This window comes from Salvia splendens, chromosome 8 (genome assembly GCF_004379255.2).
Source record: "Salvia splendens isolate huo1 chromosome 8, SspV2, whole genome shotgun sequence".
NCBI lineage: Eukaryota > Viridiplantae > Streptophyta > Magnoliopsida > Lamiales > Lamiaceae > Salvia > Salvia splendens.
This window is the reverse complement of record NC_056039.1, coordinates 31642768-31658159: the sequence shown is the minus strand read 5'-3', so window position 1 is coordinate 31658159 and position 15392 is coordinate 31642768. Positions and strand designations below refer to the sequence as shown.

Here is a 15392-nt window from a genome sequence, read left to right as displayed (position 1 = left end):
AAGGTCAAATGTACCCGTTTTTAGTCAATTTTATAATGTAACATGGCAGTATAATTTTTCTAAATACTTAAAAGTTAAAACACTACTAAATTAGACCATAGTAGATTTTACTAGTATTTTTTTTAATAAAAAGGTGATTTTGAAAGCAAGCCGCGGCAACTTCCCAACTACATTATTCAGATTTGGAGAATCAGTAAATTTTCTCCATATGTTTTATAGGAGTACATAGTTTCAATTTTTTGTTGCATTATAGTGAATGAAGATAAAATATAAGAGAAAAGATAAATATCATAAAAGCATACCCAATATAATTATTAAATATGGAAATAAAGTTAATAGCATAACTTGTGCGTGCATGCAAATTTCGTATGCATAAGGAAACCATTAAACATAAATTTGAATTTAATCGGTACATTACAAAAATTCCCTACTCTTAACATTAGATCAAGATCAGTCGCGTGAATTTGAATGCTTTTAATAATACTAGTAGTCAATATAAACTACAATAAGTCAGGTGATTTGAAAGGCAAGTAATTAAAAGTTTTTAGGTGAAAATCCTATTTAGAGCATCCATAAAAATGAGTTGTGACTTCCTCCTATATGCGGATAGAGATGTCCAAGGGTTTAGTGAACCGGCGGTTAATCGTGAAACCGGAACCATGACGTTTAAATGGAACCAGGACCATGACATTTTGAACCGCGGGCGGTTCAGGTTTAAAGAATCCAAAATTAAAACTGTGTCGGAACTGCAAAATATCGTTGGAAACAAACCGGTACCGCGAAAAACCGCAAAAAACAGTTGGTTTAGAACCGAAACCGAAATCGGCAGTTTTCGAACAGAAACCATAACCACAAAATACGCTCAAGAAGGATTGACGAGACACTCGCCGACTATTTACTTTTTTCATCTTTTAATATTTTGTCTATAAAGAATCCTTTATTTAATTTTATAAATTCAATATTTAATCTTTTATTTAATTTTATAAAACTAAAAAGGTTGTCTTTAAAACGAAGGAAGGAAGGGGAGGCGCGGTCGGCGTCCCCATCCGTTGTAGGGGTCTGGGCTGGGGGATGGGTGCCAGTGTTGGGGCGTCGTGACAGGCGCCAAGAGAGGTGCAACCGCTCGGTAAGATTTTCGAATTTTTTTAATATGCCGTGGAATAAGAAGAGTTGTGGAATGTTAATTATGGAGCCTAATTTATCTCCTACCATGTTTAGGATTTGTTTCCTTGAAGTATTTTTTCCTTGTGATATATGTTTCCTAGTTTGACTAGAATTAGGGCTCTCTAGTTGCTTATAAATAGAGGTGCTCCCTCATTGTTAAATCATGTTTATTCTGAAGTTATATAGTGAAATCCCTGGCTTGGCATCGCCCCCAGACGTAGATACACATTGTATCGAACTGGGTCAACAATTTTTTGTGTTCATTCTCTTTCATATTCGTGATTGCCTGTGTTTGTTTCCCAACAACTGGTATCAGAGTCAGGTTTTAAGAGGCAGAAATCACGATGGGGATCGATGAGAAAATTGCTGTAGAGAAGTTCGACGGATCTGATTTCGGATTTTGGAAGATGCAGATTGAGGATTACCTGTACGGTAAAGATCTCTGGAAGCCTTTAAAAACCAAACCCGAAAAGATGGAACAGGAGGAGTGGGAGCTGCTGGACAGAAAAGCGATGAGCGCGATTAGGCTATCGTTGTCCAAGGATGTGGCTTATCACACGACTGCAGCAAAGTCGACAAAGGAGATGATGAAGATCTTGGAGGACATGTATCAGAAACCATCAACGGCAAACAAGGTACATCTGATCAGACGATTGTTTAATTTTAGAATGCAAGAGGGAAAGCTGGTGCAACAACATCTCAACGAGTTCAACATGATTACTTCGCAACTGAACTCGGTTGATATAAAATTCGATGATGAAATTCGTGCCCTGATTTTGCTATCATCTCTGCCTGAGAGTTGGGCTGGCACAGTGACAGCAATTACTGCTGCAGAGACAAACCTAACAGTTGACAGAATAAGAGATCTGATGATTGGTGAGGAAGTTCGCCGGAGAGAATCGGGATCTTCTACTTCGGGATCAGCACTGAATACAGAACAGAGAGGCAATCGAAGGGAAAGCAAAATCGTGGAAGATCAAATTCCAGAGGAAGGAGCCAATCCAAGAAGGATTTGGATAAAGTTAAATGCTGGAATTCTGATGAGTTTGGGCATTTTAGAAATCAGTGTGAGGCACCGAAGAAGTATAAGAATAAAGATCAGAAGAACAAGAAGACAGCAAACGCTACCATGTCTGATGACGATGGCGAGGCGTTGGTCTTGAGTGTCAGTAGTCCGATGGAATCGTGGGTATTGGATTCTGGAGCGTCGTTCCACTCCTGCAGCAATGTGGAGATAATGAAAGACTACGTTTCTGGCGATTTTGGGAAGGTACAACTGGCTGATGACGAGCCCTTAGATATCGTGGGAAAGGGAAACGTGAAGGTAGTGACGTCCAATGGATCCGTGATAAAACTGAATGGAGTCAGACACATTCCTGGATTGCAGAGAAGTTTGATTTCGATTGGGCAGCTTGATGCAGAAGGGTACACCGTGACGTTTGGCTGCAACAATTGGAAGATTACCAAGGGAGCTATGATAGTAGCTCGAGGTAAGAAGGAGGGTACGTTGTATACCACAACTAACTCCAAAGATTGCATTGATATTGCAAGTAGGCAAATAATGCAGATTTGTGGCACTGTCGTCTTGGCCACATGAGCGAGAAAGGGATGAAGATAATGTGCTCAAGAGGTTTACTGCCTGGCCTGAAAACTGTTGAAGTTGGCCTGTGCGAGGATTGCGTGTTTGGGAAACAGAAAATGGTGAGTTTCTCAAGAGGAGACAGAAAATTGAAGACACGGAAGTTGGAGATGGTCCACACGGATCTATGGGGACCAGCACCTGTGAAGTCCCTAGGAGGCTCTGAATATTATATGACTTTCATCGAAGACTCTACTCGAAAGCTATGGGTTTATTTTCTGAAGAGTAAATCCGATGTGTTTGACGCTTTTAGGAAGTGGAAAGCCCTTGTTGAAACTGAAACCGGGCTGAAGGTGAAGTATCTAAGATCCGATAATGGAGGAGAATATGAACTTGCAAAGTTCAAGGAGTTATGCGCCGAGAATGGAATCTGCATGGAGAAAACTGTGAAAGGAACTCCACAGTAGAATGGAATCGCAGAGCGCATGAACAGAACGTTGAACGAGCGAGCAAGATGCATGAGATTGAAAAGTGGATTGCCAAAGAGTTTTTGGGCAGACGCAGTCAACACGGCTGCATTCCTAATTAATAGAGATCCATCAGTTCCCTTGGAGTTTCGGATACCCGAGGAGGTTTGGACAGGAAAAGATGTAAATCTATCTTTCCTACGCATCTTTGGTTGTGTTGCTTATGCTCATTAGTTCCGTTGAGAGAAGTAAGTTGGATGCTAAATCTATTAAGTGTACGTTCATTGGTTATGGAGGCGATGAGTTCGGTTATAGACTCTGGGATGAGCAGAACCGTAAGGTTATTCGCAGGATGTCATTTTCAATGAACAAGTATTGTACAAGGATAGATTGGAGGCGTCGAGTCCCAGCAGTTCTGAGCCCGAGTGTTATGCAGAGGCAGGAGAAGGCCCTGATAAACGAAGGTGGAAAATTGCCATAGATGAAGAGTTTGTCTCTCTTCTCCTGAATGGCACATGGGAGCTTGTGGAACTTCCTAAAGGGAAAAAGGCATTGCATTGCAAGTGGGTCTATCGAATCAAATGTGAAGCTGAAGGTAGCAAGCGCTACAAGGCTAGGCTGGTTGTCAAGGGATTTGAGCAATGATACGGTATTGATTATACAGATGTGTTCACTCGTGTTGTGAAACTAACTACTATTCGTTTAGTGTTGAGTATGGTAGTTGCAGAAAATCTATTGTTATATCAGATGGATGTAAAAACGGTATTCCTTCAAGGTGATTTGGAGGATGAGTTGTACATGACACAGCCTGAAGGATTCGTAGTAAAAGGAATGGAAAATCTTGTGTGCAAGTTGAAGAAGAACTTGTATGTTTAAAGCAAGCTCCAAAGCAGTGGTACAAGAAGTTTGATGGATTCATGATGGAGATTGGCTATAAAAGATGCTACGCTGACCATTGTTGTTACTACAAGAGGTTTGACAAGAGTTATCTTATCCTGTTATTATATGTTGATGATATGTTGATCGCAGGAGGTGATCAAAAGGAGATGGATAAGTTGAAAAGGCAATTGTCTAAACAATTCTCCATGAAAGATCTTGGAGAGGCTAATCAAATTTTGGGCATGAGAATCGAGCGTGACAAGGCGGCAGGAAAATTTTATCTTTCGCAAGCTGCTTACATTGGTAAGGTTTTGGAAAGATTCAACATGGATAATTCGAAGCCAGTAAGTGTGCCTTTAGGCAGTCACTTTAAGCTGTCAAATAAGGAGCCGCCGAGTACAAAAGAAGAATGTGCTGAAATGAAGAAAATTCCTTATGCTTCAGCAATTGGCAGTATTATGTATGCAATGGTGTGTACGAGGCCTGATATTGCACAAGCAGTGGGAGTAGTGAGTCGGTTCATGGGTGATCCGGGCAAGCAACATTGGGAAGCAGTTAAATGGATCCTTCGATATTTGAGAGGTACTATAGAAAGTGTCTTATGTTTCAATGGCAAGAATGTCGAGCTGGCAGGTTATGTGGATGCAGACTTGGCGTCCAATGATCTTGATGGGAGAAGAAGCACAACCGGGTATGTATTTACTTATGGTAGTACTGCTATTTCATGGACTTTTAAGTTGCAGAAGACCGTTGCTTTGTCTACTACGGAGGCTGAATATATAGCTGCGACTGAGGCAAGCAAGGAGATGGTGTGGTTGCAGAGTTTCTTAGATGAACTTGGGAAGGAGAACAAGAGTAGCATACTCTACAGTGATAGTCAGAGTACTATTTTCTTGGCGAAGAATCCAGCGTTTCATTCTAGGACAAAGCATGTGGAGTTGAAGTATCATTACATCCGACACCTAGTAGAGATTAAAATTCTGTAACTTGTGAAGATACTTGGAAGTGAGAATCCTGCAGACATGTTTACTAAGGTGGTGACCTTAGAGAAATTGAAGCGATGCATAGCTTCAATTGGCCTTGGAACTTGAAGAGAAGGTTAGGCGATGCTAAGCGGATGAAGGGATGAGATCACGAGGAAATGGTTGTTTAGGAGTTGTTAGTCTCCAAGTGGGAGATTGTTAATTATGGAGCCTAATTTATCTCCTACCATGTTTAGGATTTGTTTCCTTGAAGTATTTTTTCCTTGTGATATATGTTTCCTAGTTTGACTAGAATTAGGGCTCTCTAGTTGCTTATAAATAGAGGTGCTCCCTCATTGTTAAATCATGCTTATTCTGAAGTTATATAGTGAAATCTCTGGCTTGGCATCTCCCCCAGACGTAGATACACATTGTATCGAACTGGGTCAACAATTTCTTGTGTTCATTCTCTTTCATATTCGTGATTGCCTGTGTTTATTTCCCAACATGGAATTGGTATAGTTAACCATTAATTGTGCATTTCCTTAATTATTTCTTTAATTTCAAAAATTGTAATCAATAATTTCTTTATTTAATTCTTTAAGTAATGAAAATAGGTTTCCTTAATTAATGAGTAGTTTCCTTAATTAATTTCAACAAAATTGGTGGAATTCCTTAATTAATGATTATTTCATGCATTATATTTTAAATTTATGTAATTTTAAAGTATTGTTTTTATATTTTCAATGAAGTTCTTTCGTCTTATATATTATCTCATATTTCAATTTTAGAAGTAAAATAATGAATAATGTAATTTAAATGTTGTAGGGAGGACTCAGATGTCTTGGAGTAGAAATTTCTGGAGTTGTGGTCCAAGAGACCAAGATAGAAAAATATGAGAATGATGGCATGGCATGAGTCTTAGCTCATGGGGAGAGGCCTCCTGTTGCAAATACCCTAATACAGAAAGAAGAATGCCTACACTAGTTTGGTGCCATATTTAGGTGTATTTTTATTTAAATATTTTTTAAATTTTAGATAAGGAGTTTAATTTTAACAGAAATTGTAGACAAAGGAATATCGTGCATTTACAAACTGAAAAAATCGTGTGCGAAACCAAAACATCAAATATGTACAGGCTAATATTCCAATAATGATTAATCACACTACAATTAACAGAAATTATTATAAAAAAGCATTATTTATTTTACAGAAGCCCATCAAACAAGATTCTACATGATTATAAAATAAAAGAGTAAAACAGCTTGCAAAAGATGTCAAGATTGATAACAGTCTTTAAGCAAAGATTCGAGTGAAAAATAACTTAAAATTACACCGAAAAACAAATAATAGCATAAAATCACGAATAATATTACACAGCAGAACAGTATCCACTCGAGCATCCCCGACCGATCAATGGATTAAACCAACGACACAAATGAAATAAATGTTTTGGCCTGATGTTCAAAAGCTTGTACCCAATTAATAAACTTCAGCTGCAGTATAATTCGTGGGAACTCTTTGGCGCTTCTCCACATACTTCGATGGAAACCATCCTGCTCTGCCTCTGCATTCGCCTTCTGACCACCCAGACGGATTCACCTAAAAGAGACCGCATTTTTTAAAAATTATTGGACCACTACGATAGTAATGAGGCACAGCAGGCGGCATTGTCATCAAACACAAGAATCTTAGTGGACCAAACGTGCACCCATCAGCGCATGATGCAATGTTAAATGAGAGAGTAAAGAAAAGGACCAAACCTTCCGAACAACAACAAAATCTCCCACTGCTAGGCTCAGTTCCTTATCTGTTTCAGCATCAAATGCAATAATTGCCTTCAAAATAATAACGGACGTCAGCCACTGAGGTTGTAGGCAAGGAGCTAGAAAATATCCGTTTAATAGTAAACTAGCAATAACATAAAACAGACTAGTAAATGACATTTTTGTTACTGTCTTCTTGAATCAAACTAGAAACGGAAAAGAAAGAATATAAACTGCATGGTCATCGAGTTAAAGCCATTTCTGCTAACTGTCTTCCTTATAGCTGTATTAAAATCATTCGTCTACATTCTGATGTTCAGCCTTCACATACCTCAGCCAGAAAGTACTTTATTTTATCTGAAGCGTGAACGAGAGGAGTCACAGGTGGAGCCGCCTCTTTCCTCTGCTTCTCTGAAACCACCTTCATCAACAACAATTGCATAAGCAATACTGTAAAAATATAACTTTAAAAGAACCTAAGAGGGAAAATGCAGACCTCAGTTTCAATATTTCCAAGAATTGTAGCAACACGTTCATGATATGTCCTTTCACCTTCGACCTATAAAGAATAACTCACATATAGCATAAGGACCTGCCCTGTTTTAGTCAAGAATATGAGTGTACTAACAAATATACCATTGCTATAAGTCTCTGAAACGTAAGCCTCTGTTGCTGTGCTTCTACAGCAGATAACGCTGCTGCTGCTTCTTTACCAAGTACTGCCATATTTGCTTTGAGTTCCTGCATTCTAGTTTCTGCAGCATGCAGCTTTGCCACATTTTCAGGAATAGGTGATTCCCTTACACGTGCTTGGCGTCTACAAACTTCAGCTGCCTGTATATATCACTTAAATAAGAACCATTTGCAGTAGAACTGTTGATGTTAAAAGAACTAAGCCCATATATCTGATGCAAAAATTTGCACCTGTGCCTCAGCTTCTTGTCTCATTTTACTATATCGTTGAGCAAGGTGTCTAGCATCTTCCAGGGGAGTACCAGTAATCATTGCTCTCAAGGGTTCTAACACCTGGAAATATAAATTACATAATATTGTCATCCAAGACTTGGTTTAATGGTCAAACAAGCAGATTTTGAAAAAATTAGCATGATTAAAGAAGATACTTCCTTTACCCCAGGATCACAGATGTAAGATATTATTTCATCTCTCCACATTATTTTTGGCGACTTTAAATTGTCAGACACGCTGATTTTCAAGGTAAAAAGATGTTTGCATTTTATATCCTGCTACATAGCCTATATCATGAATTAGTCAGGTTATAAGAAAAACATGCATATAGCTTTCAATTAACCGTGGATATTTTAGTTACTAAAATAAGAAACCATACTATACAAAATTCTGAAATGTGTAAAGCATTCATCAGAAAAGCGAACAAGAACACAACAAATTTGAGCAGATCATTTACCATTTTGAATGCTCAAGTAATCAGATAATAACCATGAAGACTAGCTGACTTGTTTGAAATCAACTTGTTGGTTGGATTTTCCAATCTCAAAGAATAAGAAGAGGTAGTGATCAACCGATAATGTTATACTCCCTCCGTCCCAAACAATATGCACTTTGGGTACGGCACGGGTTTTAATGCAAAATTGATAAAATAAAAGAGATGTAGAGAGAAAAAGTAATTAAAGTATTGTTAGTGGGGAATGGGTCCCACCTTATTAGAGAGAAGAGAGTTTCCAAAATTGGAAAGTGCATATTCTTGTGGAACGGACTAAAAAGGAAAGAGTGCATATTCTTGTGGGACGGGAGTAGATGAAATTATCGACCAACCTGTGTAAACAACAATCTGTTGAAATCATCCTGCTCCTTCTCCACATGTTTTCGGGCTTCCCCATATACAGATGCAGCCTTCGCAAGAACCTCATCATAAGTATTCTCTGCACCGTATCTGGAACAATCTTCAGACAACTTGGTGCCTGACTAGGATAACACATGCAGGACAAAGTTAAGTATGCAATACGCTGCTTGTACACAGATAGCAGGGAAAAAAGTTAACCTGGAAAAGTTTTAAAGGAACAGTTCGACATATAGACGATTCATAAACACTTACCAGCTTCTATATGTTTATAACCCACAGCAGTGAAAGCCTCAGCTGCTTTGACAACTTCTTTCTGAAACTCCTGCAAAAGAAAACCAATTTATGTCTAGAAACAATAGCCATGACAAGAAAATAAGATAACTCTCAACTAGCTATTGAAGGTCCACATCCAAAATAAATCTCATAAAAGTCCTCCATTGCATCATTCTTTACTTCAACTGCAGATTAGCATTAAAACATATTAAGTAAAACTTGATGAAACTAAATTAAAGTCCTAAACCGAAAGGCATTTGATTCAAGAAAGAATAATGATAAAACACACAAGGGAAAGGAAACACAAATCATACTTACACACAGATAAGGAAAGGTAAAAGCTAGAATTTAGCTTGGAAAGTCCGTACTGAACCCCCCCATTTGTATCCATATTCCAGAATTTTACATCACACTCTCCTCTTATTTCGTGTCAATCTAGATCCAAATTTGGTAATAACAAAACACGACATCAAGTTACGATTGATGCACAAAACACTTACTTCAATAATCAATACGACATGATACTATATACAAAGCACAATTCCTAAATTGCTGACGAAATTCTCACTAGTAAGGGAAAAACTTATAACTCCAAGTACAGAGTTCAGCATTAAACAAAAAATTACCCTTCCAGATCGAGTGGATCTGTACAATTTCTCCAATTGGTGATGCATCTGCAACTCGACCTCATCAATAACCATAACCTCTGAACTTTCATAGCCGCTCCCACCGAACTGCTTTATCACAGCCTGCAATTTCAAGGAGAAAGCTAACAATTAAGCTAATTGATTCCTCGACGGTTGTCTATGGACCTTTTTGAATTGAAATCCAAAAAGAAAACGCGAAAAATCAATGGGTCGAAAACCTGCTGCTGCTTGGCGACTTGCTCTCTGAGTTTACTGGCTTGTTTCCTGAAAGCATCCATTGCCGCCGCGCTTCGAGCTCAGCTCGCCCGTATTCAGATCTTCTCTTAATTGCAGTGACACTGGATTTCACTGTGCACTTGTAGCCTTGACAAAATCAAAATCGCGTGGAAGAATGGTTCGTGCGAGATCAGAACGAATTGCAAGGTACTGTAAGTACTTTGGAGGTAGAGTATTCACGTTGGTGCAATTTCTGTTGTTTTTTATTTTATAATCATGAAATTCTCCATACAACATTAAAACAGTTACTATATATATATTATCTCTATTAATACTAACAAATTTATATTAATTTAATATATCTATCAGCATAATCTAGGGTGAACGCAGAGATTTGGTAAAATATGATTATAGTTATTTACTTTCAATTTCGAAATTTAATTTTCACAATAATTCACAAAAAAATACCAAAAATAAATTCAAAATAAGAAGAAAAAAAAGCTCCCTCCTTACCTTTTATATGTGTGCTCTGATTGCTGACAACTCTCAATAAATGGTTGGATTTGTGAAAAAAAATATCGATATTTTTAGTATTACTATTAATTTTGTAAAATTAGGAGTAATACCTACATTCATCGACGTTTAAAATTTAAAATTAAATTCATCATATTAACTGGATCAGGTCGTACTGTCTGAATTAGAAAGCCCAACTTCCCTTTCAATTTTGAATAGTTTTCCATTTTAGTCCCGACTATTTACTTTATATGGGCAGGAGTTAATTGAATTTGGGTATGATCAACGTGGAAGTATGTAAAGTATTCAGTGTTAGTATCGTATAAAATCGCATCGTCAACTATTAAAGGGTGGGCTTGAAAAACTGTACTCCATATACTATGAGCAAACCGATTCGACCGATTGAATCATGAATTGATTATTTTGTAGATTGACTTATTAATCCGATTCCTAAAGCACATTGTCTAGATTGGTTGAACTTAGCTTGGGCACAGTACGGTAGCCATGAAAGTTGGATGATTTTCAACTTTTCATTAATGTCACCAACTTAGTTTTGCACTACAAATTTATTTACATGGCACTATCCACACCACTCGACCCTCTTCATTTACATCACCATTCAATGCTTACATACCATTGATTGACGTTTCCCACTCTTCCGCCATTCATACCCAATTATTATCATGGTGTCCTTCAATTGTATCATTAAACGATGCCGTTTAGCCGTACCTTTGAAAATAAATTTTACTAGTATTATGTAATTTACAAATTTGAATAGGGTGAAATGCATTTATCGTATACTAGAAATAGGGATGTGATCAAATTAATAAGTGAAATTTTATCAAATATTAAAGCAAATCCCAGTCATTGGATCTTGTGATGTAACCGTTAGATTAATGTCACGTGTCATCTAATAATGTAGATTGTGTAGTCTAATAATGTAGTTTGGCTAATAATGTAACATGTTTTAGTCTAATAATGTAGATTGTGTAGTCTAATCATATAGTTCGGCTAATTATGTAACACTTTTAGTGTAATAATGTAGCTCAGATATTTTATCACAACCATCCAATCTAAGGATCAAAAGACTGAGATTTGCTTTGATTATTGATAGAATTTCACCTATTGACCATAGTGCACCCGACAGAAATATGTTATATGCCATCGACATTATGCGAGATTGTTACATAGTACATGAAACGCATGGTGAGAATAATTACAAAACAAAATTTATTATAAAATCAAAGCACTTATAAAACGTTTAGGGCATGTTCAAGTACCTAGATATGGGAAGAAATGGATGTAATTCTGGGCTTAAATGTGTGTTCATTTACAAGTTTCATTTCAAGACAACCCAAAGTTTTTACTATATATATTAGTCACTAGATTCAATCTGAATTCAGTGATTTACTATTTTACATTTTACTGCATTTTCATCTTATATCATGATATAATGTTTGTAAATTAGCCAGCAATGGAGGAAAAACCTAACTATTCTTCTAAACTATATTATCATTATCTTCTTCTTAAACGAGTGGATCTATTTTATGACATTTTAAAATTGGAGTTTAAGTGGAGCTTTTCAAAATAGTTTTAAAAAGTCTTAATCACAAAAATAGTTAAAATAGAAAGAAAAGAGAGAAAATTTTTCCAGATGGAGCCACATTGTGCTCATGGATTGACCAATTTCATGCCACCCCGAGGCTAAAGCGTTTTGCAGACTGCACAAATACTCAATCTACAATTCGAGTGCCCTCAAAACCAAATAGTACTCGTACTATGACATAAACTTCAACATTATCTTATTTTCTTATGAGCATATAAGTTAAATTTATAGACTTAATTATGGTGGATTCGAATCCGAGACTATCTCAGAGATTACCAATTCACTGCTTGGCCAAGCTCCAACCCCAATCTGATTCACAAGGTTCCTACACCATTTAATTCATGACATGTATATTTCCTTCAATTATTTTATTTTATTTTATTTTATTTTATTTTATTTTATTTTATTTATTTTATTTTATTTTATTTTATTTTATTTTATTTTATTTATTTTATTTTATTTTATTTTATTTTATTTTATTTTATTTTATTTTATTTTATTTTATTTATTTATTTTATTTTATTTTGGACAGTTGTTCTCAATTCTCCCCCCTACCATCCTCTAATGTCTCTCTCACACCTTTGTCTTATTTACTGTCATTTTTCATACACAATTCCCTTCTCAAATCAAAACCATAGAAGCCCAAAGAGACAGCAAAGCTGTACTTGGAAATTACAGATTTAGTTGTGAAAGAGAGCTCGCAATCTAATTTGATCCATAGCTGCTGTAGATTTAACTAATCCGTCAGTCGCTAATTATGCCGTCAGGTGCGAAGAAGCGAAAAGCTGCCAAGAAGAAGAAGGAGAATCCAAATCCGCCCCACAATCACTCTGATTCTGCTCCTGCTCACACTCACGGTTCGGATACTTTGCTTTTAGAACGGACCCATCTTTTAAAAATTCCTTCTTTTTTACTTTATTTGTCTAATGTGTGCAAACCATTGTGTCGTTTATTGGTTTCTTATTGTGGGCTTATCTTGTTGTTACTCATTCTTGCAAAACAACACTATTACTAGTTAAAGAGATATTATTGTGTTTGTGCCTTGTGCTATGATTGGAAGTGGGGTTGTTGCTAAGCTTTGTTATGTGAAGTTAATGGTGATTGGTGAAGGGCTGAATGCCATGGATCAATGTTGAATGGGGAAATGGTGCTTTTTTGCTTTTTCTTTTAGTCTCTTAAGATTTTAAAATCTCTATGGATCTCAGAGTCAAAGGGTTTTGAGTTGAACTGTTTTTCAAATGACTCGTATGTATGGCAGGGGATGATGCTGATGTGAAGCACGAGAAGCTTCTGGCCGAAGCAGAGGCCGGAGGTGCTTCTTCCGTGGAAGGATCTCGAGTTGGGGTGGAGAAGGATACCAAGATTGAGGATGAATCGGGTGTGAACGATAGCATCATCGACCACAATGGGGAAAACAGGAAGCCATATGGTGGAGGTTCATCGGGGAGTTGTGGCAGCAGCAGCAGCAGCTCAGATGATGAGAACTGTGGAATCAAGAAAGGGGAAGCTGAGTCTAGCTTTGCTTCCGAGGTATCAGTGGGAGTGGATGATTCTTTATCTGGAAAGCCAGTTGAGTCTATTTGTGATTCAACTGTGGAAAGCATCTCTGTGGCTCCTCTTGTTGTTGAGTGTACACTAGAGGGGAACGAGGGGAAAAAGCTTGGCTCGGTCGAAGAAAGAATTTGCACGTCAGTTGAAGAAGCAGATGTTGGATCTGCTGAGATCACTCCAAAAACCTTAGATCCAAGAGAATTTGTTACTCAAGAAAATGATGATAGATCAACACTTCCTAGAGTTGCTTTAGACAATGGAGCACAACACGTAAAAGATTCTAACGTTGCTCAGGTGTGTGTTGCGTCTGAACCCTTTGAACACATTCAAGTAATCTGGAATACACTTCGTGCTATAATTAGGTCCTTTTTTCTATTCTTCTGCAGCCGGTGGTGGCTCCTTCTCCGTACCCAGTTCAAAAAACGACGTGGAAGAGTTGCTGTGGATTGTTTGAAATGTTTTGAGGGTCTGGTGATTAATCAAAAGTAAACACATCTGTGTTTCTTATTCACAAATCACAATTTGTTGCATAAAACAGTTTCTGCCATTTATTTACGTGTAGTTCACCTTTTGGTCTACAGTTGAGTTAAATAGCACACAATATATGAATATTTCATTTGTTGCAGATTCTGAAACAAAATTTCGAAGTTGTAGAATCTTCTTGAAGCAGAAGCAGACATTGTGGCTGAGGAAAGCTGTGGAGGATGTCAATGAAGATCTCCATCATCAAAACAAAGAGTTAGTTCTGCCTTTTCGTGTTGATTTAGCAGTGATTATAGACATACACTTTCTTGTGAATTATTGTTCTTCAACTGCCCCTTAATTAATAAAAGTGTGAAGTATTTTGCAACAGCTGCCGAAATGATTGAACATAATTCATGCACTCACTCCTTTTTATTTGATTTGATTCAGTCAAATCAATCCATCTCTATTCGTACAATCAAAAACAAACAAAAGGAAATAACTCCTAGAAACAAAGATCAAACAAGAACAAGAATCACAACAGCATATAAATGTCAAAGTCGTTTCTCATGTTCATCTCCTCTCCCCCGCAGCACCTCCATGGATGAGGGCGATGTAGAAGAGCTGCGTAGCTGACAGGATTATGATGAAAGCTTCCATTGTTACCTGCAACCAACCAAAAGAACAACCCATAAGCAAAACGTTACCATTCAGAATCTGTATGTAAAGATCCGATTTTTATTCATCTCACCAAACGGCTATTTCTGCCGCTCAAATCGATCTGTTTCCACGCAAACCTGTCAAAGAAACAGACACCGTTGGCTCCCGTAAAAGCAAAAGGAAGGAAGAAAGATGATTAGAGGATAATTATGACTCACCCCATGGCGAGAACTGTAAGACTCCAGGCAATGGTGCCGCCTGCAGCAGCTGCAGGGAGACTATCCATGCCCCAGTAACGAATATGGTTGAGCCCCGAGATGGCCGAAGCAACTCCAACAACCCCGGCAATCAAAGAGAAGATGACGAAGAATCCAGTGGCTGCGTTTCCCATGGGGAAGTATATAGGCGAGAAATGCGCAGGCAGATCAAAGCCTTTCCCTGTAGGGAGGAATTAAACAATGAGTCAGTGAGAAAAAGTGATATGATGTGGGTTGAGTTTTGACACGTGTTACCGATGATGAATCCGTGGTCGATAGCTCTGTTGATGCTCCAAGCACCGATGCCCACAACGATGGCGTACATGCAGAAGTTGAGACACAGAAGCAGCAGCGGTAGTTTTTGCAGCGGCGGCGCCATTCTTGGATGTGAAACAAGATTGCTGCAACATTTCTAAGCGAACGAAGTTTATAAGCATGGTGGTGGTCATGAGTTGAGGGTTCTTTTCTTGTAACGTTGGATGTAGTAAAAGGTTTTGTGTGGGCTTGTAAAGATGATGATGCTTAGTGTTCACGGCAGGGAATACAAAATACCAACAAATTCATTTCTCTC

General features: G+C 37.7%; 3 protein-coding genes across 5 annotated transcripts; 1 reads left to right on the top strand and 2 right to left on the bottom strand.

The window, feature by feature from the left end:
• Window positions 1-6208: 6208 nt before the first annotated feature.
• LOC121743528 (SH3 domain-containing protein 3-like) lies at window positions 6209-10040 on the bottom strand. The gene is made up of 10 exons (XM_042136850.1): window positions 9775-10040; window positions 9536-9658; window positions 8889-8958; window positions 8609-8754; window positions 7742-7843; window positions 7454-7651; window positions 7314-7376; window positions 7149-7238; window positions 6815-6889; window positions 6209-6653 (listed from the first exon to the last, which is right to left on the bottom strand). Exons 1-10 carry the CDS (start codon window positions 9832-9834, stop codon window positions 6534-6536), a joined length of 1047 nt encoding a protein of 348 aa, XP_041992784.1. The 5' UTR covers window positions 9835-10040; the 3' UTR covers window positions 6209-6533.
• Window positions 10041-12451: 2411 nt separating this feature from the next.
• Window positions 12452-15392, top strand: LOC121743405. Of its 3 annotated transcripts, XR_006038251.1 has the most exons (5): window positions 12453-12748; window positions 13150-13736; window positions 13829-13927; window positions 14069-14180; window positions 14498-15392. XR_006038251.1 is itself a non-coding variant. In XM_042136707.1 (4 exons), exons 1-3 carry the CDS (start codon window positions 12649-12651, stop codon window positions 13904-13906), a joined length of 765 nt encoding a protein of 254 aa, XP_041992641.1. In that variant the 5' UTR covers window positions 12452-12648; the 3' UTR covers window positions 13907-13908; window positions 14069-14292. The 3 variants fall into 3 exon arrangements, 2 of the variants coding, with proteins under 2 accessions (XP_041992641.1, XP_041992639.1); XM_042136707.1 differs by lacking the exon at window positions 14498-15392 and having other exon boundaries at window positions 12452-12748; window positions 13829-13908; window positions 14069-14292; XM_042136705.1 differs by lacking the exon at window positions 14498-15392 and having other exon boundaries at window positions 14069-14292.
• LOC121743406 (membrane protein PM19L-like) lies at window positions 14308-15207 on the bottom strand. Its single transcript, XM_042136708.1, has 4 exons — window positions 15077-15207; window positions 14783-15002; window positions 14656-14701; window positions 14308-14570 (listed from the first exon to the last, which is right to left on the bottom strand). The coding sequence occupies exons 1-4, from the start codon at window positions 15198-15200 to the stop codon at window positions 14478-14480; spliced, it is 483 nt and encodes a 160-aa protein (XP_041992642.1). The 5' UTR covers window positions 15201-15207; the 3' UTR covers window positions 14308-14477.